Source organism: Pezoporus occidentalis, unplaced genomic scaffold (assembly GCF_034315485.1).
Source record: "Pezoporus occidentalis ecotype Australia unplaced genomic scaffold, CSIRO_AGI_Poc_V1 ctg157, whole genome shotgun sequence".
Classification (NCBI taxonomy): domain Eukaryota; kingdom Metazoa; phylum Chordata; class Aves; order Psittaciformes; family Psittacidae; genus Pezoporus; species Pezoporus occidentalis.
In genome coordinates, this window is record NW_026913393.1 from 1,578,431 (window position 1) to 1,596,580 (window position 18,150).

The following is an 18,150-nucleotide window of genomic DNA, read 5'->3' on the forward strand; positions in this document are numbered from 1 at the left end:
TTCCTCCAATTTACCATTCCTATGCTTTGCTGGAGTGCAGAAGTGCACTGAAACCTCAGAACAGATTTTATAATTTGCCCATGTCTTGTTAATATACTGCAGTCTTCAAATTTACACAGAGCTGCAGTTCTGCTGTTTTTTCTCAAGTGTCACTTGTCTAACTTAACATGACAGCTGAGAAACAATGGCAGATGCATTACAGTTCAGTTTAAAAAACATCCTCTACCTGGTATCTCTGTAGTGATTGTCTTGCTGCTCCCTGAAACCTCTTCATCATCCTCTGATGAGCTTGTGCTCGAGTCACATGTCAGGTCACTATCACTGGTACTGCTGTCCTGCAGCAGGTTGTACTTCTTGCGAGCAGCTGCTTCCCGTTTCTGTCTCAAGAGCCGGATTCTTTCCTTGTGCTTTTGGCTTCGATGACCTTTTACTTTGGTAACTCGACCATTCTGCTTATCGATAGACTGTCGGTTTTTCTTGGCAGCCATTGTTGAAGTTTCACTTTCGGACCTGGATCGCCTGGATTTCCTCCCAACTGCAACCCCAGACGCCGCAGAAGGATCTCCCTCTACAACAGCTTCAGCCTGACAGGGCTCATTCTCTTCTGTGGAAGACAATGTATCTGAGTCAGCCAAATGCCCACTGGAAGAAGGGGAAAGCATGCAATGATTAGAAGAGTCACTCTCATAAACTCGACCACCCATTGGCTTATCACTCTCCGTAGATGCTAGCTGAGACTCTGAGGAGTCTCGCCTTAGTTCCATCAGTAAGCAAGGCATTGAGGACAGCACTGCAGAGTCTGCTGCAATGGGCACACTGTCTTTCTGAGTGTGTGTCTCAAGTTCTATAGGTCCATCTTCATCAGGAACAGTTTCTTGCTTTTCAGAAGTCTTTGGTGGAACTTGCGAATCAAGTTCTTCTGCTTTTCCCACCGCCTCCATCTTCATTTCAGAACACCAAGGTCCTCCTGGTCTCAAAGCATGGAGCACGTGGTCTGGAAGACTGGATGAACAGGAGATGGACTTCAGCAATGCAGCAGCCTGCACAAGAACACAACAGTAATAATTTACCCAAATAACTCAGTCCTGCTCTTTAGAGTATTACCTAAACAACTCAGGGCTTTCAATTACAGTTTAGTTCAGTATTATATTGGTTTTCTTCATTTACTTCTTCCTAGTGGACTCATCTTGGTACACATCCATGAAAGATCATACTGGAACCACCTCACTAGAATAATCGAAACAGATCAGAAAATAATAAAAATATTTCTAAATGCTCACTTTATAAAACATAAATCAATATATTATAAGCAACACATGCTAAACCTCTTTAATTAGAACTTTAAACATATTTTAATGGGGAACTGTAGCCCTTGTGAAGAATGCCAGCCTGAAAATTCCAAGACTTAGTGGTCATCTACCACAACAGACGGGACTACAGTTCAGTTTCTGTATCTATGAGAAATCTGCTTTCAGCTGACAGAACCTCAACCTTATAAAATCACAACAGCTTTACAGTAATTTGCAAACTTAAAGTGCTAACACGGTACAGGAGAAATACGGTCACTCTGAGCAGAAACCAAGCAGCTGCTGAACATTATCGAGCAAAACGACAAACACCTTCCTTTCCCGAGTGGCACTACTCTGCCAGTAGGTCTTACATACCAAAGACATATTTACAAGTGACATGAAAGGACACTAAACTGTCAGAGATATGTGGTTTATGACACCTACAGGCAATGTCTTCAGAAGCATTAGCTATGTGTAACACAGACTTGCTGTCACTACACAACCACCATGGATGGTGGTGAGTCACGCAGAGACTTTGGAAGCGTACCTAATACTGAAGTACTCCTTGAATGTCTCCCATACAAGTCCTGGTTATATGAGAACCTACAGGCTGACCTAGTTTCCCTCAAATCTGCAAGGAAAACATCATCAAATAGTATGGGCTGCAAGCAAGAAATGGTGTTCACCTACACCAGTATCTTACACTGTACTTCAAGTTATTATTTAACAAACCGCATTTCTTCACTGTAAATGCAAAACCCAAGTTATTTATCTGACTGGTAACCTGCAAGTTACCAACCCAAAATCACCTGCAGCAGCTTCAGGGAACTTTTGTTTGAGAGATCAGTAGCTATCATTCTAGCTTTGTTGATCACTCTTTGCCTTCCACCTACATTTTCCCACAGAATTTAACACAGAATAAAGCTCTCTGAATTACCACATTTGCTTACAGATGAATGGTACAGAACAAATCATTCTTGGGTTGAAAAGTACAGGAAATGATAAATTTATGGCACTTGAAAAAAAAACTGTAGACAAGAAAAAGGAGCAGTTGGATTTAATCTACTGTTTTAAGATTAACTTCTGCAGACCACGGTAATTAGTACTTGAGCAGCCTGAGAAAGCATCAATGGTTCAGAAAGAGATTCTCTGTACCCTGACAATCCTTCTTCATTTTCCAGATCCATCCCAAGCTGCCTGTAATTGTATGTATGTAATTGCATGCTGCTTCCCCTCCAACTGCACTGTGGAATAAGGCTACTTCCCTGCTTCTAATACTACCATAGAAAGCTCAGTGTTGTCCTCTCTTCCCTAACCCACTTTTAAAACTTCATTTTTAAAGAATACTAAAGGTGAGGGGAAGGAAAAAATAACCAACCTAAAACCCCAAACAAACAGTAAACCCAGTATTTTACTTCAAAAAAAAAAAAAAAAGGATAAAACACATACTATAAAATACAGAAACATTTAAAGAAAAATATTTGCTTATACTTGCAGTGAGTATAACTCTTGAAAGCATCTTAAAAGAATTTTGGGATAAGGTAATTTAATCTAGGAAATAAATATCACATAATAACTGGTTTATTTCCAAGGCCACAGCACAGCAGGGAACAAACTCAAATATGAATACACATTCTAAGAAATAACTGCAAATACTGCAATAAAATCAGCATTTCTACATATTTTTCATCCACAAACATACATTATCAAACCATTTTCCTATTATACAGATAAGTAAAACACAGATTTGATGACTGAATGAAGGGCCAAGAGTTATACACAGCAGGGTATGTATTGTACCTGCTCGTGAGACTCGCAGTTCTGCTCTGGCCTTGCACTTTGGAAAGAAATACGAGTTTTGAAATGTACATGCAAGGAAAAAATTGGTTGCTCAAACACATACCAGGAGATATTAGCCTAGCCAAAAGAAATGTACTTAAATATTCATGCTAATAACTACAGAATAGCTTCTGCACTGATCATCCTTTTAGCCTAAGGAACACAAAGAACAGAGCTTGACACATAACTGAAGGACAGCCAAAGTGCACTAGACATTCTTTCTTCACAAATGTCCCACTTGGGAATATAATCTACCTCACAGCTCCCAAAGGGACTATAAGGACACCTGTACTTGTCTTTCCATCTCTCTGGCCTACCAGACAGAGAAAAATATTTTCATCTATGTGCTGCCACCTTGATAACAGCCTAATTACAACAACTTCAGGACATTTGTGGATGAAGCACTCTATGGACAGATAGGCACAGCCGCACGCTCACAGGCCCCTGCTCTCATGGCGGACTTCAATGACCCTGATATCTGTTGGAATGACAGTACGGCCTGGAACAAGCAATCCAGGAGGTTCCTCGATTATGTGGAAAACAACTTCCTTCTGCAAGTAATAGAGGAGCCGACAAGGAGAGGTGCCATGCTTGACCTTGTGCTCACCAACAGGGAAGGGCTCGCTGGAAATGTGACGCTCCAGGACAGCCTTGGCTGTAGCGGTCATGAGATGGTCGAATTTGAGATCCTCTGGACAGTGAGAAGAGCATGCAGCAAGCTCACTGCCCTGGACTTCAAGAGAGCAGACTTTGGCCTCTTCAGGAACCTGCTTAGTAAGGTTCCATGGGATACAGCCCTAGAGGGCAGGGGGGCCCAAGACTCTTGGTTGATACTCAAGGATCACTTGCTACATGGTCACAGGAGCATTGCATGCCAACTAGAAGGAAGTGCAGCAGGAGGGCCAGGAGACCTCCTTGGATGGATAAGGAGCTCCTGAGGAAAATTCAATTGAAAAAAGAGGCTTATAAAAGGTGGAAGCAAAGACAGTCGGCCTGGGAAGAATACAGGGATGTTGTCTGGGAAGCTAGGGACCAAGTTAGGAAAGCTAAGGCCCAGGTAGAATTAAACTTGGCTAAGGATGTTAAGGATAACAGGAAGGTATTCTATAGGTACATAGTGAATAATAAACAGACTAGGGACAACATAGGCCCCCTCCGGAAGATATCGGGAGAACTGGCTACACAGGATTTGGAGAAGGCTGAGGTTCTGAATGACTTCTTTGCCTTGGTCTTCACTGGCAAAGACTCTGACTGCACCACCCAAGTCTTGGACGGTAGACACAGGGACTGTGAGAATGAAGACCTTGGGCCCACTTTAGGAGAGGATATGTTTTGAGACCATCTTAAAAACCTGAATGTACACAAGTCCATGGGACCTGATGAAAACCATCCATGGGTCCTGAAGGAGCTGGCAAATGATTTTGCTAATCCACTGTCCATCATGTTTGAAAATCGTGGCAGTCAGGGGAAGTTCCCAACAACTGGAAAAAGGGTAATATAGCCCCCATTTTCAAGAAGGAGAAAATGGATTACCCAGGAACTACAGACCAGTCAGTCTCACCTCTGTGCCTGGCAAAATCTTGGAGCACATTTTCCTGGAAGGCATGCTAAGGCACATGAAAAACAACAAGGTGCTTGGTGACAGCCAGCATGGCTTCCTAAGGGCAAATCCCGCCTGACCAATTTGGTGTCCTTCTATGATGGGGCTACGGAACTGATGGACAGGGGTAGAGCATTTGATGTCATCGATGTCATCTACCTGGACTTGTGCAAAGCGTGCGACACTGCCCCACATGACATCCTTGTCTCTAAATTGGAGAGACATCAATTTGACAGGTGGACCACATGGTGGATAAAGAACTGGCTGGATGGCCACACACAAAGTGTTGTGGCCAATGGCTCAGCGTCCGGCTAGAGACCAGTAACGAGTGGTGTCCCTCAGGGATCAGTGTTGGGACCAGTCTTGTTCAACATCTTTGTTTGTGACATGGACAGTGGGATTGAGTGCGCCCTCAGCAAGTTTGCCGATGACACCAAGCTGTGGTTTGGTTGATACGCTGGAAGGATGGAGTGTCATCCAGAGGGACCACGAGACGCTTGTGAGGTGGGCTGATGCCAACCTTATGAAGTTTAACCATGCCAAGCACGAGGTCCTACACCTGGGTCGGAGCAATCCCAGGCACAGCTACAGGTTGGGCAGAAAAGAGATTCAGAGCAGCCATGCAGAGAAGGACTTGGGAATGTTGGTCGATGAGAAAATGAACATGAGCCGGCAGTGCGCTCTTGTCAGCCCAGAAAGCCAACCATATTCTGGGCTGCATCAAAAGGAGCGTGACCAGCAGGTCAAAGGAGGTGATCCTGCCCCTCTACTCTCGTGAGATCTCACTTGGAATACTGTGTACAGTTCTGGTGTCCTCAACATAAAAAGGACTTTGAACTGTTAGAACAAGTCAGGAGAAGGGCCACGAGGATGATCGGGGGACTGGAGCACCTCCTGTATGAAGACAGGCTGAGAAAGTTGGGGCTGTTCAGTCTGGAGAAGAGAAGGCTGTGTGGAGACCTCATAGCAGCCTTCCAGTATCTGAAGGGGGCCTATAGGGATGCTTGGGAGGCACTCTTCATTAGGGACTGTAGTGACAAGACAAGGTGTAACGGGTTAAAACTTAAATAGGGGAAGTTTAGACTGGATATAAGGAAGAAGTTCTTTACTGTAAGGGTGGTGAGACACTGGAATGGTTTGTGCAACGAAGTTGTGAATGCTCCATCCGTGGCAGTGTTCAAGACCAGGTAGGACAGACTTGGGTGGCATGGTTTAGTGTGAAGTGTCCCTGCCCATGGCAGGGGGGCTGGAACTAGATGATCTTAAGGTCCTTTCCAACCCTAACTATTCTATGATTCTATGATTTCTTTATTATAAATAGGATCTCTACTTAATTGCCAAGTGGAAGGTGTCCCTGCCTGTGGCAGGAGGTTGGAACTGGATCAGCTTTAAGGTCCCTTCCAACACAAACCAGGCTGTGATCCTGTGATTTAAGTATACAAACCACAGTGGTTTGATCCCTCACACAACGATCAGTGAATTACATTTTCAGTGAGAAGGCAGCACAGGGACTAGTAACTTCACAAAAGTTTATCCAGTCAACACTGACATGTGTTTTTGTGCATCTGGAAAAAATACTTGCTTTGATGACATTCGTGCTCTCCAGGTCCCTCAAACTGGCTACTTAAATGTCTACAATTCAAGTGTTAAGATGTATGCAAAAAAGGACTTTTTATTCATCTCAGTGGAAAAAAGTCTATCATGACTCAAACAGACTCTGCTGCAGGGAAGAACACAGGATAGTTCAGAGGAAAATGTGTATGCCAAGGAAAGCCTTGTCTCAAAGAAAGAAAATGTATTTCTTTAGTTCTATTTGGAAAATTTACAGATCAGAAAGAGGAAGAGATTATATTGAAAAACTCCCATTCCTCTCTTGCCACTCACTTTTCTAGTGACATCACTAGAAAAGGTAATCTCAAGGTGATGCTACAGAAAGACCAGGTTCTTTTACTTAAATGAGAATGCAGCACTGAAAAATAAATTGTGATGCTTACAGACACAGATGGGATACTTAACGAGACATTCCTCAGAAATGTCATTTTCCTTTTTCTGATGCACAGATACTGCGCTGGTGATTTTAAAAGGCAATTCTGTAAAAAATTCTGTGCTAGAATTCCCAATAGAAATTATTTTATTTTCCAGCTGCACATAGAACACACCAGTATGGTTAAACCATTAAATATCTATCTGTTCCATTACCTGGGAAGTATTTTCACATCATGGACCCATTTGTATAGGCAAACGATTAGTACACTATGAAGCCTGAACTTCAGTGAAACAATCCAGAAGGATTTTGAAGGTCAGATCAGCAGAGCAGCCCAGCCAGCCTAACAGTATGCTGCCCATAACTGGAATGAGTTTTACCCCCTGCTCTTTTACCACCCAATCCTGACTGTAGTCATATTTCCCTCATTTGCACCAGAACTGGCTCATCCTCTTGTGAACAGATTCACTTCACTAAGCCAGCAGAAAACAAAACCAGAAAATAGGATAAATTTTCTGGCAGGAAGGAGTGAAGGGAGTACAAGCACAAACCATCCCGTTAGAAAAAACAAATCTGGTTAAAAACTCACACCTTGAGCTCACAGGTTCTAACTAGACACAGGAGAGGGTAATGGGTGTTTCTTTCACAGTACTATTTAAGTAGAGATGTTTGAAGACAAAAAATTATTAAAAATTAAATTATTAAAATAATAATAATAAAAAAAAAGCTAAATTCAAACAGCGGTGTTAGCAGCTTCCAAAAGAACAACTATCATGTAATGTATGTTATTAAGTAATATATATTACTGCACAAAGAGTTTTATGGAAGATGGCATGCATGCCCTTTATCAATCAGTAAGTGGCACTGATACATCCTTCATACTTTGGTTTGGTTTGCTGTCAGTTAATGCTCTTTATAATTGTACACCCTGCAATGTCAGAAGGAAATGAGTTTCACCCAAACAAATGATAAGGCCTGAAATACTTGTTATTAACACTCTGTCACCCTAACCTTAACTGTACACTGTCATTTTAGGTGTTACCGGACTGATAAAGAATGCTTAGCTTATATGAAACAAACCAGCTCTTTTTCTCAGCAACTCTGGATATGACAGATTCTCACATTGGTAGTACTGAGCTTTTCATAGCAGCTTGCTGTTAGAAGTCACTTTAGTTTGTTACTGACATATTTCCTCTTATTCAGAGTCCAATTCTTTCCCCTGCTTAGAACCTTATCACCCTCCTATGCCAGTTCTAGCAATTGTTTAAATGAAAAAAAAAAAACCCACACAAAAAACAACAAAACAAACAAACAAACAAAAAACAACCGAGCAGCACATTTGTCATTTAATGCCATTTTAGTTAGCACTGAAAGAAAACAGTTAGAGGTTAGAGCAACCTACCTCCTCACACCATTAGCTCGTACCTGTAATTTTTAAGAATGAGAAACTGTAGCTACAATTTTGCAGAAAGTAACATCAAATATGCTCTTTCAGGTTTTGTGACTAAAAGTTAAAACTAGTTTAACTTCTAATTAAAACTTCTAGTTTAACTAGAAGTTAAAACTGCAGTGCTGCATCAGAATTACTCATTAAGGAGTTACTTGTTCAGAATGCAGTTAGCTACAAAGTTCCTTCCAGAGCATCTACAGCACTTTACAGCTCCAGTGTCACAGAGTCAGTATTTTCATCTAAATCTAAATGTGTTTTTGTATTTATATGTAATTAAGACTAAAGTGGTGTAAGCGGCGAGGAGAAGCAGACAGGCCAACCCAATATGGGTGATAAGCAACTTCTAGTTTATTTGTGACGCAGTTCACACATATATAGGAGTGGTATTCAGCCACTCCTTCTTGGCATAACAGTATTGGTTAGCCCCCACAGCTTCCTCCACATTCTCCTCCCAGGTCCGGTCTCTGGCCACCTGTGGGGGCCACCCCCTGCCTTGCTTGCACAGTCCTCCAGAACTCTATGGTTCTGCTCTTAGAGTCATTCTGCAACAGAGTGGCTCACATTTACATAAACAATCCCCAGTGATTACATTATTGCACATATACCAAACATAATTGATGATGAAATAAATCAAGAGGTGAGAGGTAATGAAAAATGTATAAAACTGAGGCTAATAAAATTATGTAAAACAGCCAATTTAAAAAAAAATACAAGGTACTACACATTCTTTTCTATTTTCTTAAAAGCATCACACATAACCATGCACGTAAAACAGTAACGAGTGTGACCAGCACTCGATTCAGACCAAAGACAGCTGACTCAGCTCTGTGTGGATGCATGCACACGATGCTCCAGAGCAGATTTTTCACAATATTAAGCCTCCCCCACGCGGATACTGTGTAATTTATATAGTGTTCTTTGAAAATGCTGCCCTAAAGCTGACTCACTGGCATACAATTCTACCTAAGGCACATTTCTGGGAGTGGAGCTGGCTCTTTATCAGATGATTCATAAATCAGGCCTGGTAACAATCCCAAAGAATAGAAGCCACACGGCCCAAAGAATAGAAGCCACACGGTAAGAGCATTGCAGGGCGAAACAAAAGAAGAAAGGATCAAACTAATGCTGTGTTTCAACTGGTTTTGCATAAACAAATGAAGGATATAAATAGGCTGCTCCTGCTCAACAGGGTGCATATACAAATTACAAATGTATGTGTTCAGACAAAGGTTTGCAGAATATCCTTTGCAAGGGTGAAAAGCAACATTTTTCACTGTAAATAATATACAAAGACTTAACATTTAAATACAGGTTTTTGCTTCACAATGCTTAATGCACATATTCTGCCTCTTTCAAATGGAAGGTAACTACCAGCTATGGGTTATATGACAAGCCTGCACACAGGCTTCTAGAAGCATTCACCAGCTGCACTGGAATCACACACACAAAAAGAAGGAAAACACCACAGTCCTCATAAAAATAAATTTATTATCATACAGATAAAGGCACACAGGCTTGGCTGCACTTGTCCTCCTAAAACTCTCATTTGTTTCTCACAGTCAAAGCATTTTTCCCCAAGTCTGCAGTGATGTAAAGTCTACAATGCTCTTTACTCTAAAAACTTGAGAAGGCATATTTTTATCACTCTCTGTTCCTAAAAATTTAAGTGACTTTCAGATTTTTCATTATTCTTTCAACAAAACTGGTGGTAGAAATCAATGATAGGATAGCCATGCTCCATTTCTCTCTACCATAGATTAGCTTGCACAAGATCACCTTACTGAGGACAATCATATGGATGTACCACAATCATATGGATATACCAGCTTTCTCTAAGATGTTAACATTTTCTCACTTTACCTTCCCATTTCCATTACTCAGAAGAAATAAATTCTGTGCTATTCTATCTAAATAGACTTTTTCTCAAGAAATGTTGTCTATTTTTCTACCACAGTCAATAAAGTAATGCTCACAGAAAAGTCACATTTTAAATTGCTTGAGCATAATAGTAACAAATTAATCCTGATTTTCAGAGCACAGGTTTTCATTCTATTAAGAACATTTATCTGAATTACCCCAAAAGCAATTAAATTTTGCTAATTTACTAATTTAATTGCCAATAGCTCCAACTGACAGATCAGGACAACTGCAGTGTAACTTTGATACAGTACTGCAGTATTCATTGGAGAAGGGCTTGTGCTGTCTCCCACAAAAATCAAAGACAGACACAAACGTACCTTGTTCTTGCTGTTACTTGGTAGTTTTGAAGGAGGAATGAGTGCCATGGGACACACAGGCAGCATTCCAGGAGGCCGTAAGGCCATCCTGCAGTCCATTGCAAATGTGCAGAGGTAGAAGTGCCTACCTGCTGGGCCAGTTTGCACCCATCAAGTCCTTTTGTAATTAAATTTCCCAGAGAAAAGCTGTGCACCTTATCATTGGGTTGGTAGCTGAATAAGATCAGTCAGGGTCCAGAAGGACAGTAAGGAGAGCATCTTACACAACAGACAACAGCAAGAGGCCATGAACAAGGGAGAGAAAAGCAGCACTCCAGAATTGCGCAGTCCTTGACATCAGGAGAGATGCTCTCAGCAGATAAGAGCTGTTTTGTCAAGGTCTGTGTAACGTTCCTTCCCAGTAACAGTGCTCCCTAACAATGCTACAACCACCTGGGCTGCCTTGTGGCACTTCTATACCTCACATAGCAACTCCCCATCTCTTACAGCTACCTACGAACTCTTGTCACTGAACTACAAGTGGTATGGATTTATGACAGCCATTTAACAAAGATGAGTTAAGAGATACTAAGTGACTCTACAATTTCTAAGTATTTTATGATCAGACCTTTTTTCACATCTTTGCCTCAGGAAATGAACAAACCCCACATGTAATTTAAAGCTTCAAATACTTTAATTCAACACCAGTACTTTGCTTTAAGCCTGTATCTTTCTAGTGTAGGGCAGTAACATACACATTTTATCATCTGGCCACTGAGGAAGAGAGTTAAGGTGACATGCCCAAAGGCTGCAAAGCCAACCAAACCCTAACCTTAAGTTATTTTCTCGTCCACAAGCCACTAATACTATTCTTTTTTCTGGTTTTCCTTTAATTAGTAAGCTAGCAGTGTAAGAATATATAACTATATAACTATATATATGAAAATATAGTATAAATACTGCAACATGAATTTTCAGTAAGGATATTACTGAAAAATAACTGGTACCAATACACTACAGGCAAAGTCACACTGCATTGAAATTATGGAAGATTCAGTAGCAGTAAGATACAAGCTGCTATTGGACTGTTCTTAACACGAAATCCTTGATCCTTTTTTTGACCCATAGTAAGATGGGCCAATTGATTTCAGCACCCATTGGATTGCCAGCAATGGATACCAGTCTTTGCATGTCCTAAGCGCTCCTGAAGAAAGCACTCATCACACTGGTTTGTCATGACCTAACGAGGAATCAGTAGGCAACAGGTACAGCTCCACTGGAAACTACCTTCCACCTTCTCACCAAGAGCAGCTCTAAGGAGGACTTGGAGTTGTTTGACAAGAAATCCCCATGACACAGTCATGGGCACTGGCAGCCCAGAAACACCCTGTGTCCAGCACTGTGAGCAGCAGGTCGAGGGAGGGGATTCTCTGCCTCTCTGCACTCTGGGAAGAACCCCCCTGCAGTCCTGATCCAGCTCTGGGGCAGCAGCACAAGAGGGATGTGGAGCTGCTGCAACAAGTTCAGAGGAGGCCACAGAGATGCTGTGAGGGCTGGAGCAGGTCTGCTCTGGAGCCAGGCTGAGAGAGCTGGGCTAGTTCAGCCTGGAGAAGAGAAGGCTCCTGAAGGGGAGACCTTAGAGCAGCTCCAGTGCCTAAAGGGGCTACAAGAAACCTGGAGAGGGGCTTTGGACAAGGGCCTGTAGAGACAGGACAAGGGGGAACGGATTTAAACTGACAGAGGGGAGACTCAGATGAGCTCTTAGGCAGAAGTTCTTCCCTGTGAGAGAGGTGAGGCATTGGCACAGGGTGCCCAGAGAAGCTGTGACTGCCCTATCCCTGGCAGTGTTCAAGGTCAGGTTGGACAGGGCTTGGAGCAAGCTGCTCTAGTGGAAGGCATCCCTGCCTGTGGCAGGGGGCTGGAACTGGATGAGCTTTAAGGTTCCTTCCAACCCAAACCATTCTGGGAGTCTATGACTGCATGAAGAAAGCTCACCCCTGCCACTGAACTGTACTGAAGAGCACAGCTAACTCAAGACAGCTAATTTTTGAGTCTCTACCTTCACAAATCCTAACACTCTCCTCTTTAGCTGAGCTTTCCTAAGAAACTAATGCAACAAAAATAGTTAAATTCTTGTAGAACACTGCAGCCATAGACTGGCAGAGGAACTGTGACATGGTCTGTTATGGAAGAACATCAAAAAGCAACGGCGCAGGAGAGGGTTAATTGAGAATAAGCTTTTGACAAACAGCAAATGAAAAACTAGTACAAAGTAAGTACAGGTTGACTCTACAAAAGAACAAAACCTCCTTGGGTATTTCAGAAAACAGAACAGATTGGGTCAAAAGCCAGTTACATGTGTTATGAATAATGCCTCTAACATGGGTTTTAATATCAGATACTTCCTACAGTACTTACTCCCAGTTGGCAGAGGTGCAGAAATTTGACCTCTACTTCAAGAGAGAAACAGACAGACCAGGAAACAGACATTTCTCTCCCAGAAGATAAAGAAGACTTTGCATATATTTACCTACAGAAATTAAACAATACCATGTAAGAGGACACCAAGTTGCCAGCTATAAAAAGATCTAAAAGAAAATTAAAAGGCAGTTTTCATTAGTACCATGCAGGTATTGACAATTTTTTTTTTTAGAAAAAAACAAACAAAACAAAACATAAACTAAAAAAAACTTTCTTACCCTTAAATAAAGGGGTAAGATAGAAAGAAAACTATGAAGTCTAGAGTATTAATCCAACCCCATTCTGTTCATTCCACACAGTCTTATTACTACTGTAACTTGATGAGTTCCATACAAAGAGTGAAAATCACGACAGGTGTTAAAAAGTAGAAAAATCATTTTGATCTTTTAGGACAAAAAAAGAGAAATTTATTGTCTGCAATCAAACTAACATCACACTGAGGTGAGGTCTGTAACTTTATAGGCCTTCAATCTCTGTCAAGATACTCATTAAATTTCCCTAGCTTAGTTTTATGGTATTTAACAGTGTCTGGATTTTCTTCATACACAATGAGCAGATCCAAAGTCTGTGAACTGCCTTTAAGATGACTTATTAGTAACAGTAGCTTGAATCATTGAAAATCAAACTTCACTTTAAAGGCTTTCTAAAAACACCACACAAACAAATATGCTTGGTTTTTTTTTTATAATAGCCCCCCACAGGTTCTGAGTAGTACTGATCAAAAGGCAGCTCAGAAGTAGCCATAGCTATTGACAACTCAGACTGTACTTATCATTAAGTCAGCTCATGGTTACTGCTACCACAAGCCCATTCTTGTCTCACAGTGACAACTTCACTTACAAGACACTGTAATAAGCACGATGAGGCCTCAGGCTATGAGCATTTCGTTCTACCTACTTTATTAGGAGACAGCCTCTAAATCCCCCTTATCTTACACTGCATTTCTAACCACAAACACATGGAATTAATAGAGATCTTTCTGACCTGCTCTTCACCAACCTTTTTCCCTAAAACTTTTCCTTTCCTAGAACACTTGGAACTCCCTAGCAAGAGTTAGCATTCCCAGAGACCTAGAACTGGGAGACAGAGCTGAGGAGTCAGGAGATTACCAGCTGGGGAGAAAGCTACAATACAAGAGAACAGCACTATCTTAACTGTACTGGGCTACCAGGTTAAACTGCTTCTTTTTACTTCAGAAAGCCTGACAATACTACTGGAGCATAAAGTGCCAACCTCAAACTGGTATCATGGAACTGTAATAGTCCCAGGGAAAAACAAATTACTGAAATGGCAGTAACTGCATCATCACACAGACAACTGGCATTACAAAGTCTGGCTTTTAGTTATTCCCAGTTCCGCTACCATGAGTCACTTGGTCCCTAACCATTTTGGATGAATGCAAGTGAAATCTGCCTTCTCTGAAATAAGACCAAGCACCATGAAATAAGACATTACAGCAGAAACGTAACAACACATTCAATCACTGTCTGGCTCTTCCTGCTCATTTCCAGGAAATTTTGAAGCATCAGGGCAGAAAAATACTGTGCAGGACACTGAAGAAATCTCACTATAATGTCAAACCCATGATCCATGTATACTGAAACAAAAATGTTAGCATGAAAAAGTCTGAAATACTTGCATTTAATTAAAAAGTGCCCACCTGTTCTGCTTATGATTTAAAAGCTGTCAGATTGAGTCCTCCTAACAGCTTTTAAACTGTCTTCCTGGAAACTAAATATCACAAGGCTATACAGCAGAAGCCTGTACGCTATTCTGCTACTTTAATCAATTTCTGAGCATTCAAGAGACAGACTATGTGGTTAAACTGATACAAAACTCTAAACACCTTCTTAAATAAGAAGGGACATTAGGCTGGATTATTCCAAACCTAAAGCTGACTCATCACATGACCATGGGCATGTTACTTGACCTCCCTATGCATTCAGTAATGCATCTGGAACAGTGTAATGGCAACACCTCAGTGACTGAGCAGCATCTCACTTTCAGTCCTCAACGAGTAACCAAGGTGTGCCCAAACTGCATAAAGTCAGTAATATCCATACAGAAACTGCTATACTGTACAGGCTCTACTCACACTGATAAGACATGTGAAGAGGAACACTAACAAGTGGGAATCAGCAACCACAAAGTTTAAATTCTAACCCTAGCAGTAACACTGAAGAAGTGACAGTCACTCCAGCCTACCTCAGAGATGTACTCTGTTATGAGAAAGCAACTGCAAAGGCTAATATTTACACTGTATGCACATTTTCAGCTACAGTCTCTTTCCTCCAGTTTTCTTCTTGCTCAGAATTGCACACTTGCAGATGTTGCATTTCAGACCTCAAGTCACAGGCTCAAGACTGCATTATGCATTAAAGACCTGGAACAAAGATGCGACAGAAAGACAACACGGATCACCACGAAAACAGTACTAAGTTCCCTGCAGCAATATTTGCTGCCACAGATTCTGGTGTCATAACAGTTCAGATGATTCCAAGTTACAGAGCTAAAACTCAAGGCACAAGCATCGGTTCTCTCTTGAACTTCATGTACTGGAAAATGAAAACAAAAGTGGTTTCTTTGTGAACCGCAGGTTATCTTGACACGCATTATGTACGACACAGCTTTAACCCAGAGCTCTCTCCCAGCACTATGCCCATCCCCCTCTCCTGTTCCTTCATTTTTGGTTCCCCATTTCTACCAGTAACATTCAAGCTAGCAAAGAATTTCAAGTTTTAGTACTTATTTTCTAGAGCACTTGCTCTAAGGAGTTAAACACTTGCAACTGTGGTATTTAGATCTTCACTCTGATCTAGTAAATGTGTTATTAAATCTGCTGCTCAGTTTCTGTCAATGTTTACAGCTTTCCAAGTTATTTAGTCAACTGCAGATAAAAAACACAGAAGCTGCGATTGACCATAGACCTAATTCTGTCAGAAAGTCCCATCAATATGCTAACTTTGAAATGTTACAGAAAATTAAAGCCAGGTTGCTTGAAACTGTTTAGTAATTTGAAAAGTTTCCAAAGCTTTAACTGGGGGTGATGTTCCAGTCAGAGGGTAATGAGGCAGATGTGCATGCTCAGCCTGCAGACACTTTTGCAGTGTGGTACGCAGAGACTCCCATCTCATTAACAGATGTTTACATGAGATGTTGATATACATGTGGGTCATAGATGGCACATACATCCCTGGTGGAACAGGGAGCTGACATGCAATGGGGTGAACAAGATCAAGGCAAGGCAAAGAAGCCAGCATTTTAAAGGTAAACATACAGCATGCAGATGTGAGATCAGGACGATCAAAGCAACTACTTCTTGTTGCTCTGGCCAAGTTACATCAACTTATCTACCTAACACTCAGTGTTCAAAGCCCCTCATGGCTCTCCATATTTACTCTTTGTTCATCCAGCCTTACCTCACTAATCCCCCCTTGTCCACGCTGTCACTGTCAGTGTGATCTGCTCATTTGTCAAATGTACATAAACATCCTTCTCACCTCTCTTACCAGCTAGAGCATGTATGACTACTCCACATCAACTGTTCTCAACTGATTTGTGGTCGGCCTCGGGTTCCTTCCCTCTTCCCTCCATAGCACCCAGCTTAATGTATCCACTCATTTCCCAACTTGTTTGTGCACTGCAGCCCCCATGTGTTTATCAAGTAGCAGCCCCCATGTGTTTATCAAGTGCACGCACAGGTGGTCAAGCTGTAAGGCAATGCACGTGTAAATGTGTAAGACCACAGTCCTTTCCTCTTCCTGATTTCTCAGGAATTTCTCATTGCACCTCTTCACGATGCCAACTAGCAATTAGGCTGAAGAGCAAACAGAAATAGTCTACACATTATAATTAAAAATTGAAGTGTTATTAAAAATGAGTCAGAACTGTTATCCTCATACTTGAGGATAAATACCAGCTGCCCAGACTCACGTACTACCTTCCATCACCCGCACTGTTCCTCCTCTTAATCCCCTAGACAAAACACCAGTGTTACTGGTGTACCAGAACCACAGAAAGCAGTATTTTATTAGCATTAATAGCCACATAACTACCCCCTTTGGAGCTTCTTTTGCCAGCACCAGACTGCTCCAGATAACTAGACGTGAGAAAGACTCAGAAAATGATGCTTAAGACAGATTGCCATTGGACAACTGAGTTCATCTCACTGCTTTTGTATCGTGCTTGTATATGGGGAGAGATGCTTGGACTTAGCAAACATCTGACAAGCTGCTGCCCTTGGAGCCCATCACAAACCTGTTCCCTCTGCAAAGGCAGTGCTTCCCTCCTCCTGGTCAAAGGGAATCTGCCCTGTTGTGCCTGACTTTCAGCTCTTCTATCACAGAAACAGCAATTACAGGTGTTAACTAGGGCAGAAGAACCACAAGATGAAGACCTCAAAAAAGCACTATACCCAGTTTCCACCTCAAGATCAAACATCAAGTTTCTGAATAGACTTCAGCAACTTTAAGAAAAGCTTTTTACATTCACCGTTTGTTTGATGTTCTAAGGACAGAGCTATTACAAGCTGTACCTGAAATTTCGCCTTGAAACTGTAAATAAGCTATTATTTGGTTTTGAGCTTGACAAATACCAGGCAAGACTTAAAACCAAATAAAAACTTAGGGAGGAGGGGGGCTTAAGAGAAATTTTACATTTTTAAAGAGATGCTCAAGGACTCAAAGATTCACTACTCATTCATGTTAAAAGCTAAAATCATTTGCCCATGAAAGAACAAACATCCAGTATCAAACAGGATTGACTTATCTGGCATCATCTCTACACACACCTTTTTTCAGCCTTTTAAATGCTGCTAGGTACTTTGTGCTGGTTTAAAGTGTGTGACTATTACAACCAAGACTTTGTTTAACTAAGTTATTGCAGTTACAGCTTCATGAAAGCAGCTACAAATGTTAATACAAGTAGCCTGGTTCCACTATTTACAAACAAAGACATAAATACAACTAGATGCTGCTTTACAAATACGTAAGCTCTCCCTACCAACTACACAATGTAAACCTAAAAAAAACCACCCGGAAGTTTTTCAAAATGCAGCCTTTTGAGTAGTTGCCAAATAACCCGGATACAAAGAGAGTTACAGTATCTGAACTGGGGAAATGCTTAAATTTTACAAGTCTGCTCAGGTTGCCTTTTTCCATTTTACAAAGAACAAGTAGCACAGTTAAATTTTATATTCTCTCTGGATAGCTGTGTGGCTCAAAGCCACATCTGCAACCCATCAGACATCAGTAGCTCAAGGGGACCTCAGACTCGATAGGCAAGGAGCAACT

The 18,150-nt window shown here is 41.4% G+C and overlaps 1 protein-coding gene across 3 annotated transcripts in view; it reads right to left on the reverse strand.

Moving 5' to 3' along the window:
* The window catches only part of ARK2N (arkadia (RNF111) N-terminal like PKA signaling regulator 2N), a 45,626-nt gene that overhangs the window by 26,396 nt on the left and 1,080 nt on the right, over window positions 1–18,150 (reverse strand). For 2 of the 3 annotated variants that reach the window (XM_062611779.1, XM_062611780.1), the window contains exon 2: window positions 227–1,040. In XM_062611779.1, coding sequence (XP_062467763.1) covers window positions 227–1,040 — 814 coding nt within the window. Of the gene's footprint in view, window positions 1–226; window positions 1,041–1,836; window positions 1,921–18,150 lie in introns of all 3 variants that reach the window. The other variant, XM_062611781.1, reaches the window with a different exon arrangement.